Raw genomic sequence first — 23,047 nt, forward strand, 5'->3', positions numbered from 1 at the left:
TTTTGACAGTACATTTTAAACTAAGCGAAGCTGCTATCGTATTAACAACGATGTTTGGTTTTAAATAGATATTTTGTGCTGCTACTTAGATTTAGGATCAAAATGTTGTATATAGTCAAGTGCTAGTGTTGTGTACGGAAGAGGTCGTAAAGGGATTTTCTCACGAGGTGCGTATTTAGAGGTAACAGTAAATTACAGTTAGACGGCTTTTCGATACATATTTTCTTTGCGTAAAGCACATAGATACCTACTTCACGAATCGTTAAAATTATTTATAGTTTATAAGTAATAGCAAATTTGTATAAAACACGAGTAGCTCTACACCTTATTCCAACTAAATAGTCAATTATTTATTAAGTTATAAAAACTACATAAATTAGGCATAGCTTAGTCTCTCCCAGCAGCTTATTAATAATGTTGCAAACATTAATTGCCTACAATTATTAATTTACGCATTAATATTTTCGTTTCATTTCTATGCTCAGAATAAAATAGTATAGTAGGTAGTTAACTCTCAAATTCGATGTATGATAATTACACTAATTATGTGATGACACGTTAATAGAAGCAGAATGTCACTATTCGATATATATGAGGTTCGTTTTACTAATTTATTACATAAAATAATCGTTTGATATTTTTTTCGCGCATAAACAAAAAATAAATACAAATTAGACTAAGACATTATTAATAACAAGCATATGTAATAACATAAATTAATATGATTGTCTATCTGTTGAAGTATAATCAGACGAGTTTGGAAAGCTCCAAACACGTAGTATTGCTAACTTACTGGTTTTGTTTGTGTTGTTTGTTTACTATAACGTTCTGCTGAACACCAACCGTCATTGCGATCCTGTAACCAGATATCCAAAGACTTCAACAATCATCAACATCTAATCTTCATCTTCGTCTTTCCTTCATAATTTTTATTTGAGTTTACTATTTCTACTAACCAAAATATTGTTTTTGCTATATGTATTTAATAATTAATTGGTATACTATTAATACAATAATGATTATTGTCAATGATATATTAACATTTCCCAATTCTTGCAACTCCTTGTCCTATTGTAGCGTAGGATTGTATATTGTTACATGTGAACTTGTCTAAAACTATGTCGACATTTACTTACTTCACATTCACACAGACCTAAGGAGCCCAGGCTCAAGGCTAGCTGCTCTCGAATCTCTACTACAATAACTCTTGTCTACTGCACTGTTCAACAGGAAGATTTTTTTTCATAAGAACGAGTATGTCATGTTAAACATTGAGTGTGAAGAAAATTCATTAGCCTCCTCCCTAGGTCTGTAACTAATTATTGTAAGGAGTCTAGTTTTGCTTCGATAAAAATAGTATTGTCTCTATACTTATCAGCAACATACCCGACTCCCCTATATTCCTCAACCCTTGCTTAGACATAGTAGACTTCGGATCACTCTTCCCACAGTGCAAACTCAATTTATTAAAAGTTTCCTTTTCTATCTTGGACCTTTTCTATATAAAAAAATTCACGCACAGATACCCATTTATGAACTTAACAAATTTAACTGTAAAAAAGTGTTGTTTCAGTGGTTACAAGCACTCACCTATGACGAAACAGAGGATTTATTTGTTGTAGTTTCCTAATTTAAAACTATTGTTATTATATTATATACGTAGGATGTATCGTACACGTGTACACTCCACAATTTTTATCATAAAGTGTTTTCTGACTTTTATTTACATTTAGACCTGTTTGCATAGTCCTTAATTTCATGGGTGAGACCTGGTGGCCCGTAATACAGGTTCTTCGGATACCTAGCACGGGCACCAGTTCTCCACAATCTCCTTGTTAATTGTATTGTGCTTGTACATATAAATTATGTTATATTTAAGTTGTTTTTTGTGGAGAAAAATAAAGATATATATATTATATTATATATTACTTATATGTCGCTACCAGCTGTCCCGCAGCCTCGTAGTCATACCAATGTTCGAGTTAATCGATCCCCTAAATTTAACGTGATGTGATCATTTGAGTTCGAACAAACAGCCAGCCAAAATTTCTTTATTACTCTATTATAACTAATCGAGCAATTATGTGACCCAATTATTGTTTTAAATAAAATTTGTACTGAAATCAGCGCCTTGAGTGCGTTTATCGGTTGATTGGAAAGCCTCACAACAATAGCATGCGCAGAGTTTCCGTGACCCCGTGTCGCTGACCCGACACAATGGCTGAGATGTGATAATTGCCTCCTCCGCTGCTAGATGCTTCACTTCTACAAAATAGCTATTCCACAGAAAGCTACCTCACGTTCCAAACAAAAGAAGAACCTAAGCAAAAGTAGGAATAAAGTTCAAATAACCTGTGGCAGCTGTTAATGGCATGTTATTGTGAACTCGGCCATACTGTTCAGAGACTTTCCGTATAAAAGTTTAAAATATAATAAAACCACTGGCGGAAATTTAATATGAATCAAAATGAACACCGAAAAACCGTAAACTAACGCGCAAATAGTATCCGTAAGTGACAATTCGCATTGTCATTTGTATAATGATTCTTGAAATGGATAAATTTTAAAACTTAATTTTCATCCTATATCAATATAACTATGTAGCTAGTTTTTATCGGCGACCCGTGCTATTTCAAGGCTAAGCCAAATTCAGCCCATGCATGCACTGCAAGTATAATATCTCATCATCATAGAGCAACACGAGTCTTCCGCATTCCGGTATAGAAGACCCGTGTTGCTCGAAGCTCATCGTACATCGTAAGGGAATTGGTCCATCGGAACCTCGCCTGAGCGTGCGGTTTCGCTCAGACGTGCCTCTTCCTGCGCTAGCGGGAGATAATGCTACAACACTACGCCATACATCACGTTGGTACATTTTACAATTGATTAGGTATACTTTAACTAAAGTAACATTATAATATCAAAATCGAGATCACACGACCTACTGATCATAAAATTAATTTCATATTAGCTCCTAAATTATTGATATTGATGAATTTTTTTACGCCATAACAAGAACTAGAATTGTACGAAAGGCGTAATTTGCGAAAGTAGCAATTTGCGCCAAAGCGATTGAATCCTAAAGAACATACCTACATAGGTACAGCACTCATAATATATTTTTCTTGAATAGGTATCTCCTGTTACATACAGACATAGACCGTTACACTACTTATATATTATAATTTATACTTGTTTATGAATTGAGTATTTGACAAATCATTTGTTTATTAATACGAACATAGGCAATTCGGGCTATATTCGACGTTAATATTCACTTTCATTTCGTGACGCCCGCTGGTTGGATCTGTGCGTGTTGTAAAACAATATTCCGCATTGCTTTAAAACTGGAAATTTGGTAAACACAACACAAAATACTATTTTTTACATCAGTATCTGTGGAATAACACAAAATCAATCTGAATTGTGCGGCATATGTGACGTAATCTAAAGCAAGAAGTTGGCACCTGCAGTTCTGCTTCACTTCTGGTGCGCTATTTCAAGACGACATTCTGTTCGGCTAGTTATTCTGTTTCATGCATACAAATAATAAGCTTTTTACATAAATGTCATATTTTACACAAAAATGAGGAGTTCCCACTTCTGGGGCAGTCCTGGGTCACCATCTCGTCATGCAAACTAAACATGTGTACAAAATTTCGGCTCAATCGGTTGAAGATATCTGCTTCAAAATTGAATTGCAATTTGGGTGTTGGTTGGTGATGTTTCGGTGGGACAAACATGGCTACATTGCAAGTTAAATAAAAGCTTGAAAATAAACTCATTAGAGCTAGTAAGGCTAGTAACAAATCAGGATCAAAAGTGCTATGCCATTTGTATCTTTTGGCAAAAGCTTTTCTGTCACTGTTTATTTTTAGGGTTACGTAGCCAAATGCCAAAAACGGAACCCTTATAGATTCGTCATGTCTGTCTGTCTGTCCGCCACTTTTTTCCGAAAATATAATAATTATACCGTTGAATCTTGGTAAGTAGATGTATTCTGTGAACCACATTAAGATTTTAGACAAAAATAGAAAATAAAACAATAAATATTGGGGGTCCCCTCCCCATACTTAGAACTGAAACTCAAAAATATTTTTTTATCAAACCCATACGTATGGGTTATCTATGGATAGGTCTTCAAAAATGATATTAAGGTTTCTAATATATTTTTTTTCATAAGTGGTAAAATGTGTCCCCTCCCCTATAACTTCTAAAATAAGAGAATGATAAAACTCAAAAAAATATATGATGTATATTGATATGTAAACTACCACCGAAAATTGGTTTGAATGAAATCTAGTAAACGTTATAAATCGTACACCGCAATACAAACTCTTCATAGGCGAATCCGACTCTTACTTGGCCGCTTTTTTCGTCTCCATTCTCCATGAATTAAAATCCAGGATTCCACCCTACCTAATCTTAGATTATCAATGTTTTACAATTCCAATTTGCGGGTGACACCCCTGGCCATTACAGGCATTGATAGACTGTGCTGACCGCTTACCATCAGATGGGCCGTATTCATGCTTGTTTGCCTGCTTGGTATGTATGCCTAGGATGATGCAATTTGATAGCATTAATAAGCATTCTATATTCCTTTTATGCAAAATTAGCAAAAACGATGGGAATTATTTCAGATGGCAGAGATAATATTCCAGCGTCGGCGGCTGCTGCCCCCCCGCGACCCCTCCCCGCTCCTGTTGGTGCTGGCCCTGGTCTGCAGCTGCCGGGGCCAGCTCGTCAACCGCGCGCCGCACTTCCTACCGTCGGGAGACATGGCGCAGTTCACGCTGTCTGAGGACACGCCCGTGGGCACGCCTGTCTACCATTTAAAAGGTTCATCACAGAAACATACTCTAAATTGCATTTGGAATAAACTTAACTCAGATAGCCGCTGCGTCCGCGCCGATATGGATTCGCTACGAGCTGATCCATATAGAAATCTGTAAAAGAGGTATCTGTATAAAAATCTTGCAATTTATTATTATTGTCTAATTTCTCAAATGATAAACAAATACTTAGTTTAAATCGATAAATTCTTGTAGATAGTCTCCAGAATGAGATAAACTCTATAGCGTTAAATACTATATGGTCCAGTAGTATTTGCGTGAGTAACAAGCATACATTTTTGTCATCTGATTAAAAACTTTCAAAATGAATAATTTCCAGGCATCGACCCAGAGAACAGCCCTTTGCGGTATTCCATATCGGGGCAGTACTTCACGGTGGACGCGCAGACCGGCGTGGTGACGCTGGCGCGCGCGCTCGACCGCGAGCGGCAAGCCGCGCTCGAGGTCATCATCAGCATCACTGGTCAGTTCTCGGAAATTATCTTATAGCCACAAACACTTGTTTAGGTTTGGGGCGGCTGGATAACTACTACTAACTATCCCCGATAATATTTTTTTTTAATATTCAATTTCAAAGTTTTGACGGTAATGTTGTTAATGCTAAACGATAAATGCAGAAGTCGAGATTTTCTTTTTTTATACGAAATCTATGTACCTAGTAGATTTCAAAATCAACTATTAATCCATGCAAGTAATTGTTTGTCAGACGAAGGGATAGCTGGCACGGAGCCCAACACGGTGTCGCTGCGACGCGTAGTGCCAGTGCGAGACGTTAACGACAACCCGCCGCGGTTCCTCAACCGGCCCTACGTGCTCACCGTTAGCGAGGCTACACCCGTCGGCACTGAGATACAGGTAACCCGCCGCGGTTCCTCAACCGGCCCTAGGTTTAAGAACCGCATCGATCATTACAGATATAAAATCATATAAGTATTCTTTCCACAAATCACAAAGTTTCACAAATCTTGACTCTGTCTACTCTGTAAGGGATAAATACGTGACACAGTGTCTGTACCCAATAAATTAATGAATTATGATTGAAGTCTTTAAGATGCGTCCAAATTGGACCAAAAGAACAACAAAATGAGTCACTTTTGACTCTTACACAGATGAAAAACATTTTTTATAACTTCCACTTTAAAACGTTCCTGAGAATAAGTGCATTTGTTAGACAAATTAAAAAAACCCCGACTTTCAATATTCATTTCGTTACAACTTTTAAACGGCTGAACCGATTTTCATGAAACATGGCTAAGAACACTTGGATAAAATTATCTATGACAAAAAAAACGAAAAACGGTTCATCCGTTTGGCAGCTACAATGACACAGACACATTAAACTGAAACACCCCTCTTTTTGCGTCGGGGGTTAAAAAGAGTCCGTAGAGCCAAGATTCTTGATATATGCGCCCTAACTTTACCAGACCTAACTTCACATTCTCTACATTCTAGTTAAAACGTGTAGCTTGGCCGTTTCTTCCCTCTAGAAATAAGATAATGCCTATGAAATCTACGTGACGGTAGCAAAACGGCCAAGCGGTTAATTGTCAGAAAAATCTGAACACGTATTTATTATTTTTTTGTAAAATCCAAATTTTCAAGTCCCTAACTTCAACGGTGTAGAACTTTCATATAAAAGTTCACCCATTTCTCCCAATTCGGGGTAGAATTTCCAAAAACTTCTCTTAGTGCTCACTTACACTTCCCAGGGTACCTATATGCCAAATTTCACATCTTGATACGCCCAGTAGTTTCGGCTGAACGTTGTCTCAGTGTCTACAGTGACTCAGTAACGGAAGAGTTTTATATTATACGTTACGGATCGGAACATTTTTACGAGCGTTACCCTTACCACTTCTCTCGATTCCAACACGGCCATAGCAAGGACCACATTATATATTATAGGGTCGTTTGGCGTGGTTGTTGAGGTGTTTACCTCAACAAAAAATTGGGAAAATCGGACGAAATCGGAATAAAAATGCTCTTGCATTATTAGCAGAGATCCAATGACAATGGCAGATTTATAGTATTTTGTCTGCAATCATCAAAAATAAGGGTTCGCTCCGAGTTGAATCGTGAAGAAAACGCTCTTTAAAAAACGTATAAAGAGGCGCGCGAACTGTTTTAAAAAGAAACCTTCCGTCCGAAAGTATCCGTCCGGTTCAGTTTTTATCTTTTAAAGTACAGAAACTTAACAAACATGCTACGTAGTATGTAGAAGTAGAAGCGGTCTCTGGGTACCGACTGGGTTCAACGGCTAAGGAAGAAACCGGGAACACGCCATAATGAGAAAGAGAGAGGTGAAAGTAGTTGAGATAGATTTTTGTAGAAGTGTTCTTCGTGATCTCATCGTATTTATTTTTTTACAGGTGAACCCGAAAATAATTGTGACAGACCAGGACGAAGGAGTAAATGCCAAAATTCAAGTAATCTGCTCAACCAGAGAAAAGGGAAGTGATATGGAAGCCTGCAATACCTTCAGAGTCATCACTGAAACGGTAAAATTACTATGACAAAACATTTTCACTTAAATGTAATAAGGAAGTACATGAATTCAAAACTAAAAGTGGGTGGAATGTGTTCAATAAAAAGGCAGTGAAGTTGCAGTAAACTGTATCGATCCCTCATAGTGGGAAAAGGAAAAATAAGTCAGTGAGCAATACGAGATTATTTTAGTTTATCACCTGCCTCTTTTTTTTTAGATCTCGGCAAACGAGTACCAGGTTCGAATCTTCTTGAACAGCCCGCTGGATTACGAGAGCCGGTCCGCGTACGTGCTGAGCCTGGAGGCGGGCGATCAGTCCAGCGCGCCGCTGCGAGCCGCCGCCAGCGTGGCGGTGGCCGTGGCCGATGTGCAGGACCAGCCTCCTGTCTTCGTTAACGCTCCTTACTCCGCTACAGTTCCTGAGAATACTCTATCCGTAATAACATGTTTAAGTCTATAGAGCAGTTAAAAAATATTTAATTTAAAAAAACCTGTTTCTGAAATCCATCATGACAAGATTTTACAAATAATTTTAAAACTCTTTGGACAATGTGCCAATTGCATCTCTAACTTCACTGATTGCGTTGTTTAAATATTTCAGGACACTAGCATAATGGAGATTATTGCTAAGGACGGAGATTCTGCTAACCCGAGACCTGTTTTACTGACAATTGAAGGAGATACTGAAAAGTACTTCAAATTGTTGCCTGAACGAGCCGTTGGACGTGCCATTTTAGTTGCTTCAGATATTCCCATTGATAGAGAAAGTGAAACAGTCATGCAAAACGGAGGAGTGTACAGCTTTTTTATCAGAGCAACTGAATTGATTAATAACGAATTGCCATCAGATTTTACAGTCACACCTGTCACAATAATTGTCACTGATGTAGACGATCATGTCCCTGTATTTAATAAAGATGTTTTTGATATATCAATTCCAGAAAACATCGAAAATGGCAGTCCAATACCAGGGCTGTCTATTTACGTTGAAGACAGCGATATTGGACAAAACAGCAAATACGACTTAAGCCTACGTGATGTGTATAATTCTAAAAACGTATTTTCTATAAGTACCGAATACGGAGAAGGAAGAACACCAATAAGTATTAAAGTTAGAGATTCTTCAAAATTAGATTACGATGTAGATGATGATGCAAAGAGAATATTCAGTTTTGATATTATATCTTCCTTTAAAGGCATAGAACTATCATCCGCTAGAGTAAATATTAAATTGTTAGATATAAATGATAATTCGCCGATTTTTGACGAAGCAAGTTATAAATTCAACGTATTGGAAAATGCTACACTCGGAACAAAAATTGGCGATGTACAAGCAACAGACAAAGATTATGGAATATTCGGAGAAATAGAATATACTCTAACAGGTTTTGGGTCCACTCTATTCAAGACTGATAAAAATAAAGGAGGTATATACGTAAGACAGCAACTAGACTACGAAAAACAAAAGAGTTATAGTTTGACTCTGGTTGCAAAAGACGGTGGAGGGAAAGGAACAACTAGTAGCATTTATATTGATGTCCTTGATGTAAATGATAACTCACCAATATTTGAATCATCTGATTACAGTAGAACAATTAGAGATGGAGCCACTAGTTTCGAACCACAGTTCGTGATTAGGGTAAGATAAAAAATATTTATAAAAATACCTTATATTTTTATATAATAAGACACAATAAAATTAAACTAGCTACATCAATTACCGATAAATAAACCAAGAACGCCTCAACGACTTCCTGCGGTTTCGATTCCCTAGACTAGTTAGTTGCCTACTACTCCATAGCCAAGCGTCGAGTTGTAAAATAACAACCAAATCTTTACAAAAATAAAGTTTATTTCTACGTGAATGAGGACCCCGGGTTTATATAAATATGACCTTGAAAGCAACCAAAAGTATGCGAGGATAAAATAAAATATATATACTAACTGACATAACAATATCGTATAATAATATAATCTGTGTAACTTATTAAACTACTTAGATTTTTTCTTCACACACATTGCTCCATATTGGCTATAGAGTCCGAAAAATTCATGGTACTGCACTTTCAATATAATTGATTGCTATATGTGATTATAGGCCACCGATGCAGATGGCAGAACTCAAGGAGAAGGTCGCATTAGATATACACTAGAATCAGACAACAGTATCACTCACAAAGGAAAAGTTTTTGATATCAACGAGGATACTGGGGAAATCATTATATTGAGTAAAGTGGAAACTATGGATACTCCTCGAGGACAGTATGAATTGGTCGTCAGAGCAACAGATTATGGTATGATTTTATTAATTACTAGCTTTTGCCCGCGGCTTCGCACGCGTGAATTTCAGTTCTTAAAAGGAATCAAAGTAAAATTTCAGGTATTCTTTTATCGTAGGCATTCATATTCTAAAACTGGTATTTTAAAAAATAGTTTTTGTCGTAATTACACAGAAGTAGTTTTCTATTTAAATCTTACGCCTTCTAGCTATATTGTACCAATCTGAGAGGTCTAGTGACTTGTAATACATGTTTCATAGTACAAGCTCCAGCTCCCACAAAATTGTAATGTTTTCCTGTTTTAGCGCTTCTCATATTATAACACTTAGTTTATTACTACATACGGTGAGAAATTAATTTATTATTATTACATTAATTCTGTCAATAATTATCGCTTAAATTCATCTCAGGTGTTCCACCACTTTATAATGAAACAAAAGTTTATATACGAGTGGGTGTGCCCGGAAATCAGCGGCCGACATTCAAAGGCAACTACCATCACTACAAGTACACCATCAATCAGAGAAGCCCAGAGAGCAATGAGGGATACACCTTTGATCTGAATCCCATGAACTACAAGGCGAGCATCAGAGAAGATGCCAGACCAGGAGAGAATGTAACTAGTGTGCTGGCTAATGATCCTGATGGTTTGGATGATCTCTTGACTTACCACATTGTATCAGGTTCCAAAGACAACTTTATAATCAATGAAACGTAAGTTACCATAAAATAAAAATAGTGACAAGGTAGTTTTTGGCGCAGGCCTTAGTACTAGATAAAATTGCAACATAAATATTTAACCTGTTGTCCAGGCATTTGAATATTATTTTTTTTGAAGCGATGGTAGTCATGTGGTCCTTCTTTGAAAGGTCCTTCTTTTTTAACACCGTCCTTAATTGAAAGGTTCCAGGTTCGAATCCTACTCATGCCACCTGAGTTTGCATACTAATCATTATATCACCACTTTCTTTCGGCGAAGGAAAACAATGTAAGGAAACTTCTACCCACACTGGTTGACAGTTTAAGTTCAGTGTATATTACTTGCACTAGACGCGGTAGTAAGTCGTAAAATGTCATGTCAAATGTCGTTAGGCGACTTAAATAAAATGGAAAAGAAAGAAATATTCATTTTTATATAGATTTTTCTTGTCGTGCCGATTTATTATAAATGTAACCACTTGAACGTCCACCATACTGTCTAGCCTAGTGTGGGATCGCTAGATATCTACTGTAATTTGCATGTAATTCTTTTCGATTAATATATTATTTTATATTTTAATTCCTAAGAAAATATTATTATAATTTTTATTACTTTACATTTTTAGAACTGGGCTTATAACTGTGTCTAATGATGCAAATCTTGACCGAGATGTTAACACTGACAAATATGAGATAATCGTGTCGGCAGTCGACAGCGGCATGCCTGTCCCCGAGACTGCCACCACAACTGTCTTCATCACTATCCAAGATGTTAACGACAAACCACCTAAGTTCAACATGACTGAAACCACAACATACATTTCCGAGAAAACTAAAATAGGTGATTCTGTTACTAAAATTGTAGCTCATGATACAGATCTCAATAATAAATTGAAATACAGCATAAACGATCCAGTAAAAGCCTTTTCAAAAGCAGGGGTACAGTTAAAACCTAATTCTCCCTATGACTTCAAACATATTTTCCGTATTGATGAAGATACTGGTGAGATATTTGTCAACGGTACTTTAGATTACAGTCAAGCGTCTATAGTTATTTTGACGTTAAAAGTGGTCGATGTCAATGCTGAATTGAACAAGGAGAAGCAGTTTGCTTATATTGAACACACTATCTATATACAACCGTATGCTGATAAAAATCCTCAGTTTGTGAATCCTGGTTGGACAAGCTCTAATCCCATAATACATCATAAAATAGAGGAAGAGCAACCCATCGGTAGCACAGTTTTAGTGCTCATGGCTGAAGATCCTGTGTCTGGACATGTTGTATCGAATTTCAAAGTTATCAATTCTGAAACTGGTTTGCTACAAGTTGATCCACTCAGTGGCCAAGTTGTATTAACTAAACATCTTGATTATGAAGAACTGACTTCTCCAAACTTAACATTAACCGTGCAAGCAACTAGCAACGATGGAAGTAAACACAGCATAGCGAAGATAATTATTGAAGTGATGAACATAAACGATAACTCGCCCATTTTTAGTAAAGAGGTAAGAACGAAAGTTTAATGTATGTATGTGTATATGTTTGTTAATGTTTCATATATATATAGTTTATTTTATTTTCTTCTGGCTCAAAACAATATTACTCTATACGACTACTGCTAATCTATTAAAACTCGATTACATAATAACTTTGTGTAATAATATTTACAGTTATACAAAGTGAGTGTATTGGAGTCGATCAAATACCCAGAACAAATAGTAACCGTAACTGCATTAGATGCTGACGCCGTACTGACAGACCTTGATCGCCGCAATGGTTATTCGGATCTACGATACTCTCTGAGGGGAGAAAACTCTGATCTCTTTTCCATAGATAATATCACTGGAGTTATAATAGTAAGTGGTTCGCTAAACGCTTTTAGTTTTTTTTCCATCTTTTATAGAAATAAAATTTAAATATTTTAACTTAATTTTTATTATGTACCTAACATGACAATTTTGAATTTAATTTATGATTTTAACTACTACGTAAAAGGCAACTTTTGCGCTTTAGGTACCTATTAGTGTATTATTTATTAAGGCCGGCCACGATGTCCACGATCGGGATGCGCGGGCTGTTTCAAAAGATGGTTTTTAATGTGAAACTGATCTGGCAGGTGGCCCCTAACAAGAGTCTGGACCGCGAGTGGCAGTCCGTGCTGCGGCTCACGGTGGAGGCGGCGGACGCGGCCGGCGGCGGCGAGCGGCGGCGCGCGGCCGCGGCGGTGCTCGTCGACGTGCTCGATGTTGATGACAACACGCCGACCTTCGAGAAGACTGAATATACTGGTGATTCACCCCCCATACTACACACATTCGGTGAAATAAGACGGATACTAGTGATAATGTGCACGGTATTCTAGCTTTTTTAAAGCACCTAACCGATATGCCTATGTATCGGCGATGCGAGAAGGTACTTTAGGCGGTTGTTTTGTGCATTTATTTGCAGATTTAATTTTATTTATATTTTATATTATACTTGTATCCCTATCCCATTCCCCATTCGGCCCCTCGCATGTAGTAAGTAGTGCTACTGCATTATAATTTTCGTCAAGAAGCGGTACGGGTTTTAGGTATTCATTAAATTGCTTGTGTTACAGCTGTGGTCGCTGAAAATGTACCAGTGGGCATCAACGTGATCAACGTGACGGCCAGCGACCCCGACGAGGGCCTCGGCGGCGAGGTCACGTACGAGCTGTTAGATGAAGGAGAGGCCAATGGTAAACATACGCTGACTCAAAACTCAACTCCTTTCCCAATATAATAATGAATTAACATGCCTGAGAAAGGAGAACAAGAAATGTATCACACTTTTTTCTTATGAGGGTAGGTAGGCAGATATTTCTATTTGCCAGAATCCTGACAAATCTCATTTGCTTCTTCTATATCTCTCACTCTCTTTGGATTATAGGTACCTATGTTGGACTATAATTAATTAAAACAGACTCACCTACATCCGAATCCAGTAATTAGGTATTTACCCCACACAATAGAAGACACAATGGGTAGTATTTAGGCAGAAAGTTCACAACACAAGCACTTTCTAAGTTTTGTATAGCACAGAGAATCAGAAGAAAAATTTGATATATATTCATCATATTTTAACAGCGAGCTACACAAAAATATGATTGCAAAGCGCATAGCGAAAGCGTTGTTAGATAGCACGAACACGCGACGGAGTAAACAGACATTCGTCCGGGATCACGAAGAAGTCTGGCTGGACTGACGGACGAAACGAGCGCAGAGCAGCGCAGGGACGCTGCCCCGGCGCCTCGCTCGCCGCTTCCCGAGCGGCTAGTGCGCCGGAATAGTCTATTGTTCTGATATCGATATCGACAAACTGGTACATGAACATGATGCCACAATCAGTATACTTTTTTGTGTCAATTGCGATATATATCTATCTATAAGTAAACATATATTTTTATTATAAGTAAATGTTTTATTGGATACATCATTTCATTTTATACATAGTGTGGGGTAGGCAAAGTCAAAGCATTTATTCAGAAATTAGACGTTCACATATTATTATACCTAATTTATTTGAACTTATCGATACGCTTTCACACACGTTTTGAAAATCATTTTTTTAATTACATCATATTTCTCAAAACAAAAAACTACTGACATGGCTAGGTAGGAGTAGCAGTTCAAACAATTTTAAAGATTGCCAGTAGACATTAATCTCCTACAAATAGTTTGTGTGTTAAATCTGTGGTTCCAGGACTATTCTCCATCGAGCCATCGAGTGGATCGATCGTGACGCGGCGCGAGCTGACAGGCCGCGGGCGCACGCAGCCCTACCGGCTGGTGCTGGCGGCGAGCGACGGCGGCGGGCACGCGGGGCATGCGGCGCTCGCGGTCTACGTCGGAGACGTCAGCGAGAATGACGGCGTGCCCAGGTTCATCCGTCCGGCGCAGGGGGAAGAGCTCACTATTAGTGAGGTGAGTTCAAACACAATTACAGATGGACACTCAAGTTAAACAAAATTTGTAAAATTTGTAAAATAAGTACATAGATCAACAAAATACAAAATGCTGTTATATTACAACACCTGTATAAAAATTGTAAGGTGTTTTAACAATATAACGCTGCCACGTATTAAAATGTCTACCAATTAAACGTTTACATACATACCACACACACACACACCTGTGGATCACAGAATATAAAATATTTTTACCTACTCAAAATAAAAAACGTAAACCTTATCGTGCGTCTATCTATCCGATCTTCAATTCTTTGCTCCAATACTATTGAACCGATTGACTTGATAGTACTTAGTATACATTATATTATAATTTGTGGAGGTAAATTAATTTTTAAAAGTTTCTTAAAATATATGTTTGTAATGACAATATTTCTACATGGTAGTCGAACAAAGTAAATAGTTTGTCAGCTGTGTCTTATCTTGTTCGATGTGTACAGAACGCCACCATCGGGTCGCCGGTGTTCCAGGTGGTAGCCAGCGACCCCGACGACCCCACGCAGCCTTCGGGACAGCTGTACTACTCCATACAACAAAGCAACGCCGATGCCAAGATTTTTGCAATCGGTAATTGTAACATTAGGATATCCAATCAAATCAAAATTTTATTTAAGTTATTAATTTAAACATGAAACTTAGCTAAGTAGGTTTTTTATTACTGTATAATTTCATCGTGCAGCCAAAAGAAAATTATTTGACGTTGACTAAATTGTTCTTTCTTCTTCTTGTAACTGTATATCAATTCAATAATACGTTCTTGAGTTTTTTTATTGAGGCACATTTTTCGCATGTGTTATAGGTACCTCGTTTAGCTATTATACCCTATGCTATAGTTTAGCTTAATGGCTTGGCTATACAACATTTTTAACTGTTTTATTTTGTTTTCAAATGATGAGTGATTGTTTTTTCAGATTCCCGTTCGGGTGTGATCACGACCCGACAGGCGCTGGACCGCGAGCGGCGCGCGCGCTACACGCTGGTGCTGCAAGCCGCCGACCGCGGCGCGCCGCCGCAGCAGGCCACGCGCGTCGTGCACGTCAACGTTGCCGACGTCGACGACCACAAGCCGCACTTTCTTAGGAACCTCGTAAGTTTTTACACGTTACCAATTTATTCGATAATAATCATTATAACGATATTTATTTAGAAGAAAAACATAATTTTGTACATTCTCCAATTTAATATCCTCCTCCTTCTTTTGCAGGATGATCCTCCAATAGTGCTAATGGTTAAAGAAGAGGTGCCGATAGGAACCATCATCGGTCAATTTGAAGCAGTAGACGAGGACATAGGAGACAACGCAGCTATAGACTATGTTATCACTGGTATATGTCTTATAGTTATTTAAAATCAAATAAAATGCTTTCAATTCTGCCTACACAATGAGGCAGAAGAACTGAACGGCGACAGAGTAAAATTGATACAGCCCCGGCGTTAAACTACTACTGCTACTACTACTACGACTCAACACAAAATCTCGAAAACTACTGAGCCGATGAAAATAGAATTTGGTAACAAGATAGATTGTGACTAGGAGACGTTCGCGACGTAAGGCGAGAGAATTTAAATGTAAATTCCCTTAGAAGGTGAAAAGTAGTTGCCATTTTGTATGAAACTTCATCAATTTTGAACTGAGATAGGTACATAAAAAATTACAATTGCAAATGCATTTGTGATTAGTTAAGAACTAATAAACACATACAAATGACTTTTAAAAAATCCGTCCCACAATGTGTTTCATCCCACCCTAATTAGGGTTTAAATAGGGGCTGCAAGACAGTTTGTATGGAAGTTTGTCATTTTAAGGTCGTTTTATTAAATTTTAGATTTACTTTTATGGTTAGTAAAAAAAACGCATTAATTGGATTCGAAATGCATCCCTATGTGGGTGTGTGGGTCACTTTTTAAAGTACGCATGAAATTTTTAATTGCATCACTCTTAGCATTTTTACTGATAATGGGACTGAACACGGTATTTTTCCTTTCTTAACTTGTTTTCTCATCACTCGTAGACTTTAACTACATGTAAATATTTCAGGGGGGAACGAGCAGGGCCTGGTGTCTCTCTCCCGCACGAACAGCAGCGCGGCGGTGGTGTCGGCGGCGGCGCGGCTGGACCGCGAGCAGCTGGCGCGCCTTACGCTCTCCGTCAAATGCTTCAAGCTTGGCGCCAAGCCGCGCATCACCCATGGCTACAACCGACTGGTTACTAGTTTTTAGTTATGCTCTTTTTCCCTGTATTTCAGCTAGTTTTTAATACTTATTTTATTTCAGGATCCATCTGAAGTGCAAGTGCTTATAAAAATAATAGACATAGATGATCACTTACCAGAGTTTGAAAGCGCTAATATGACCGTCGGAGTTCGACTCAACGTGGCTGTAGATACCGTGATTGCTACAGTGAGAGCGACAGACCTAGATCCCGAAGCGCCGCCTATCGATTACAAAATAATGAATATGAGTTTCGAATCTCCAATCAAATCAAAGTCTATGAATAACATCACTGATGTCATCATTCTGAATAATACCACAGGAGAACTTAAGATTATGAAGAATCTAATACATTTTGCTGATGGCATCTTTAGGTAATGTATTTACCGTAACGTCATGAACAAACTTGAGCTTGCCAAACACATATTATTAAGTGTTATTTTAGAATAGAGCCTTCACAGCAAACGTGGATGACATAACTATATTCATCATCCATGATTGCTCTGAAGGCGTCATAACACATATGTAATTACTTCAAACTTAAGACTTACAATGTAACAAATGAATCTGAATCAATATAATCAATCAATGTTCAACAATTAGGCAGTAATCTCATTGAGTCGATTCTCTTACATTGATATTTATAATAATAGTAAAAAAAACATGTACCTATGTACTTTCAGGGTCGCCGTGCGTGCGAACAATTCTCAGGAGCTGGACCGATTTGGAGTCGTCTTAGTTGAAGTGAGAATCACTTGGCTTCATAGAATAATACTTAAGTTGCTATATCGGGGGTGGGTCAAGTTGGATTATGCCTATACATTACCGCGGAATAGTTTGGCGAACTATGGCGGATTCGGTAAAGAATGCAGGAGATTATGCTTAATTAGATAAAAGATTTTAATAGTGTTATAGTGTTCCATGATACAACATTTAGTCAAAGATCACGACAAGGATTTTGGTGGCCACCGTTTACTTTTTACAAAAAACATATCAATACCTACATATAATAAAGAGTCAAATTCGCACATTGTATATTTTTTGGAAATTTTTAGTGGAATATACTTATCTAACAACTCGCTTTTTTATGTTATGAATTGATATGAATATATAAATATGATATTACACTTCAATATATAATTACACTTAACGATAACTTGAAAATGGTATCTCACCAAAAACATGTTCATCTCTGGGAGATGGTAATGGTCTTAGAGAACGGTTGTTGTGCGCAGGTAGTGGTGGTGCGGTCGCGCGACCTGCTGCGGCTGGCGGGCGCGGGGCGCGCGCGCGCTCGGCTGCAGCGCGCGCTGGAGGCCGCGCTGCACAAGCTGGGCCTCAAGCTGCAGATGCACGACGACATTCACTCCGCCTTGTTAGACGACCCTGGGTGAGTGACTTATATGTATTATAGTGAGAGTTAAACTCGCGTAAAGAAATACATACGCCTCGTAAAAACACTCAAGAAAACCGAATGTTGCGTAGGTATCAAGGCAACCTAACCCTATATTGATTATTTATAGTTTTCAAGAAATTAATCTTTTTAACAATGAATTGGGCTACATTTATTTCTTACCATTTCATCTCAGATATTGTCCAGGATTTATGTTTTACTGGCCACCGATAAAAAAGAAAGACATTGTTTTATTCTTGATTTAAATATTTTCACACAATGAGAGATACAAATATTACCGCCGATTTGCTTGTATGTGATTTTTGATAAATTCATTGTTAATTTGAAAAAGTTATTATAATTTCATGTAATTACCACTATATAGTTTTATTTATTGCTGACCAAAGATTTTGGCCATTTGGTCCTTTGAGTTGGATAAATATTAGCGGCAAAAATTACTTGGTGAAAGTGTAGTGGTACACTATTGTAACGCATCAATATTTTGTGGCAACATACATTGTTGTCGGGCTTCGGACCGCTTGTGTACAAGGATAGCAAAGGAAAGAACGGTCAAGAAGAGGATTGAGCGTTACAGAGTGAGGAATACGGCGGCCGGGAGTTCGATTCCCGGAGGAAATAATTTGCGTTCTGAGCAAAAAGGCCAAGCTGTTTGGATTAAAGTTTGGTTGTGAGCTGAGCTTGCAACGAGCTAAATATTTGTGAGTGAATGCAAGTGAAATATTGTAAGTCGATTTTACTTAATATAGTTACAAAGGAAGTCCAAGAAGTGTTAATCATTGTGGTGTGTCGGATTCGAGCAGTGATTCTTAGTAAATAAACTTTTGGACGTATACTATTACTTGTATAGTATAATTTAACTTTAACTTTTGTATAATTTTGTAGTTTTCTACTTACTTGTTATTTGTACGCAATATATGAACTTAGTGAATAGGTGTACTGTGTGTATATTGATTGTGTGATTGACTGCTTTTGCGAATTTTAATTTATTCTTTAAGTAAAGATGGAGTCTTTATTAGCTATTCAAAATGATGTTAAACAAAAAATCTGCAGAGGCAGGATTAATTACAAAAAGAGCCCTAAGGACCGTGTAACAGTTCCATACTTAGAGATTAGGTTGGAACAATTAGAGCAGCAGTGGGCACAGTTCCACAGCACACACACTAATTTAATATCTACAGTTAAGGAGTCTGAATTGCAAAATTCCGATTATTATAGAAATAGTATTTATGACGAGGTTGAGGACGTGTATATGGAGTACAAAACTGATTTAAAACAGGTATTATTTGAATTAACTAGATCTAGGGATACCAAGGTCCAGCCTGAATATAGCAGTGATAGCGACTCAACTAGTAAGGTAAGGCTTAAATTACCAGAAATAAAAATACCTGTTTTTACAGGAAAGTACACTGAGTGGCAGACTTTCCGTGACCTATTTCTGGGCCTAGTGCACAATAATAAGTCGTTAGATAATGTACAGAAGTTTTATTATTTAAAAAGCCATTTGAAAGGAGAAGCGGAACAGCTGTTACGCAATGTACAGGTTACTTCCGATAGCTACGCCTGTAGTTGGAGAAAATTGGAAAATATGTACAATCATAAAAAATATATAGCTTCTGGTATATTAAATCGTTTATTGAATCAAAAGACGTTGACTAACGAATCGGCTTCTGATATTAAGAGGTTAGTCAGTACAACATCTGATTGTTTGGATTCAATGAAAACTTTAGGTATAGATGTCTCTAGTTGGGATATACTAATTGTACATATTATTAGTTCTAAACTGGATAAAGAAACCCGGAAGGCTTGGGAATTAATGGTATCCTCAGATTCTTCAGATAAGTTTCCTACCTATGAACAATTTACTGAATTTTTAACTAGTCGTTTTCGAGGTTTAGAATCATTAGAGTTTAAATCTAAACAGCAAAATGTTCATAGAGTGACATCTCTCCATGTAAGACAGGTGAAGCAGTTTGTGTGTCCATATTGTACAGAAAATCATAGATTAAGTTTATGTACAAAGTTTCGTAAACAGCCCAACGACTCACGTCGTAACTTTGCCAAAGAGAAGGCCTTGTGTTATATGTGTTTAAGCTCAAACCATACAGCTCGCTTATGTAAATATATGTCTAAGTGTGTAATTTGTAAAAGACGACACCATATTTTACTTCACCCTAGTGGTGGATTTGGGTCTAATGGTAAAGACCAAATTGGAGGTATGGGAGATGATTCGTCGTCAAAAAATAATACAGTCCATAAAGAAGATGTGGTTATTAAATCTTTTAATAGAAATGCTGGAACAGTTCAGCCTACAATATCTTGCCTTTCGACAGGGGACTGTAACAAAACAGTTCTATTAAGCACAGCTGTTGTAAACGCTGTGTCGAAGACAGGTACACAAAGGTCAGTTAGGTGCCTAGTGGATCAAGGATCCCAGGGATCATTCTTAACGGAAAGAATGGTACAATTGCTAGGTTTAAAGAAAACTTATTCAAAACATCTTATCACAGGTGTAGGTGGGGACAGTAAAGTCCAGTCAAATTGTACGGTGTCACTTAGGTTACAGTCTAGGATCGATCCTAGTTATGATTTGGCGGTCAAAGCTCATGTGCTTAGGTCGATCACAACATTTATCCCGACAACGACGGTAGCCAAAGTTGAGTGGGAAAATGTCAATCTGGCCGACCCCTTTTATTACAGCCCTAATGAAGTGGATATGTTATTAGGTGCTGAGGTGTACAGTAAAATACTAAATTTAGGAATGAAGAGAGATTCTACAGGATCACTAATTGCTCAAAACACATCGTTTGGATGGATTGTTTCGGGAATTGCCGATATAGTTTATCCACACGTGCACTCACATGCATCAGTTCGGCAATCTAAAAGCTGGAGGAAAACTAATCCTTCTGTGAGTAAGAAATTGTATTCGAATACGTCAGTTCGTTCGTGTAATTGGTCATCCAATTTCCTAGGTGTTGAGAGTGATCCAGTGTTCCCTATGCCTTACAAGCACACTAGCCAAGTTAGTGGATTTAATAGATTCTGTAGAATTCCTCCAAATGTTATAAATAGTATTAATATGGAAGCGAACTGTACAAATAAATATGTCAATTGTTTTAGTTAGAAATACAGAAATAATAGTTACATAGATAAATAAGAATTGTTTAATTATATAAGAAATATTGGTGATTTATTTTAATTTGTAACTCACATTGCATATTTGAGAGCTATCAGCTCAACCAATATATAGTTTTTAGTTTATATAGAATACATTGTAGTTATATAGTCCTAGTAGGTGCAATTTGTGCTGTTCACTAGATAGATTGTTTTGTTAATTTCCATCTTGCATATTTGTGTATGTCCCTGCATGGTGGGCGGTAGAGAAGGACATTCCTTCAGGATGTCCTTGGTGGGCGGTATGTCCAGGATTTATGTTTTACTGGCCACCGATAAAAAAGAAAGACATTGTTTTATTCTTGATTTAAATATTTTCACACAATGAGAGATACAAATATTACCGCCGATTTGCTTGTATGTGATTTTTGATAAATTCATTGTTAATTTGAAAAAGTTATTATAATTTCATGTAATTACCACTATATAGTTTTATTTATTGCTGACCAAAGATTTTGGCCAGATATTATAGTAATAAGCTTCCTAATGCATTAAATAATGCGCATTGCACAGTTAACTACCTACTAAGTGATAAAACGTATTTATGTGGTTATTATTTTGTTGAATTTAGTAAAAAAAACTAAATAAAACATTTAGCTTTAAAAAGGCTATGTAAGAGTGGGTTATAATTGTTTGTTTTGACCATATCTAACACTTTCAAATTTCGTAACTTAAGGCATTCGGTCGACTAGTCAGTAACCCTGTAGAAACCTAAAAATACTTCAACAATAATAAAATTGGATGTTTAATATTCCAGGCCATGTTTCCAATTCCGCAAGATGTCAAACGGCGAAGCCCTGCCGCCCCGCGCCATGCAGGCCGCCATGCGTTCGCTGGGCGCGGAGCTGCAGAGCGTGCTGCAGGCGCACGGCGTGCGCGACGTGACGAGCTGCGGCGAGCGGCGCGCGCGGCTCTCGGCGACGCAGCGCGCGCTGCTGGCGCTCGCCGCCGCGCTGCCGCTCGCCGCGCTCGCCGCTACCGTACTGCTGTGCTGTATGCACTCTAATGGTCGTTATTTTTTTACCTAGCTTTATATTTACCACAAGAACACTACTTTCTTAAGGGATGAAAAGACGTACTACTACTTTCTTAAGGGATGAAAGAATACTATATTTTCTTTGAGAATTTCTCGGATCGAAACATAAATCGTAAAGAGGCAACAAACGCAATTTATTTTAAAACTGTTCTTTTACTTCATTGGCCCATGGTTATATGGCGTACCTATCATTTTTACGTTCTTACTAGTTGCTTTTCTTTTTCTAAGTAATTATATGTTTATAATGATGTAATACGAACTGAAGGCATATTAACTTTGTTTGCAGCCAAGCGCCGCAGCCGGTCGGCGTTGCTGGCGCGCGCGGCGCCGAGCCAGCTGTCGCCGGCGCCCAGCGCGCGCCTCTACGCGGAGCCGCTCTACGCCACCTGACACTGCGGACGGGTCTGCTCCAGCATACAAATTCTTTCTTTCAACAACCAAAACTACGGATATTGTCAAAAGACTCCACAATAAAACTAACTAACTTCTTACCGAGGCAACTGTACATTCTGATCACAGTTTTGCCTCTGAATGAACACCAGATACCTGTAATGGCAACGTACTTACTAAATAATTTAAGCAACGAAAATACTTTTGTATATTATAAAAATGTAATTCATAATTTTACAAAATCTTAGTCCCTTTCTGACTGCGTCTGGACTGCGACTGGTCATACCTATCAATCAAAATTAATTTCACTGTAAATAGACTAACTTATTATCATTTTAAAATTAAGAACTAGTTTTCATTGTAAATAATTTACTTACTCGTTTTGTACCTATTATATTCTTGCGGAGTCACCGACGAACCCTACTGTCCAAAACTGTATAATTACACATTTGAAAATCGTAGTAATTTTATATAGATAAGTAATTATGCATAAATACACAATTTAAAATTTCAA

At 37.6% G+C, this 23,047-nt stretch overlaps 1 protein-coding gene across 1 annotated transcript; it reads left to right on the forward strand.

Moving 5' to 3' along the window:
• Positions 1-23,047, forward strand: Cad74A (Cadherin 74A). Its single transcript, XM_053746419.1, has 23 exons — positions 1-167; positions 4,644-4,842; positions 5,176-5,319; positions 5,563-5,711; positions 7,226-7,354; positions 7,559-7,777; positions 7,943-8,980; positions 9,440-9,635; positions 10,031-10,334; positions 10,946-11,828; positions 11,994-12,179; positions 12,440-12,611; positions 12,923-13,042; positions 14,047-14,267; positions 14,752-14,878; positions 15,223-15,398; positions 15,516-15,636; positions 16,350-16,516; positions 16,586-16,896; positions 17,206-17,266; positions 17,758-17,912; positions 21,865-22,115; positions 22,430-23,047. Exons 2-23 carry the CDS (start codon positions 4,644-4,646, stop codon positions 22,531-22,533), a joined length of 5,433 nt encoding a protein of 1,810 aa, XP_053602394.1. The 5' UTR covers positions 1-167; the 3' UTR covers positions 22,534-23,047.

The sequence above is a fragment of the Plodia interpunctella genome, chromosome 6 (assembly GCF_027563975.2).
Source record: "Plodia interpunctella isolate USDA-ARS_2022_Savannah chromosome 6, ilPloInte3.2, whole genome shotgun sequence".
In the NCBI taxonomy this organism is placed as follows: Eukaryota; Metazoa; Arthropoda; class Insecta; order Lepidoptera; family Pyralidae; genus Plodia; species Plodia interpunctella.

Excerpts from the sequence above, each read along its gene's own strand:
- Cad74A (XM_053746419.1), top strand. The coding sequence starts at position 4,644 with ATGGCAGAGATAATATTCCAGCGTCGGCGGCTGCTGCCCCCCCGCGAC. Across the intron at positions 7,778-7,942 it reads TTCCTGAGAATACTCTATCC|GACACTAGCATAATGGAGAT; the intron begins GTAATAACATGT and ends TAAATATTTCAG. Across the intron at positions 12,612-12,922 it reads CGAGAAGACTGAATATACTG|CTGTGGTCGCTGAAAATGTA; the intron begins GTGATTCACCCC and ends CTTGTGTTACAG.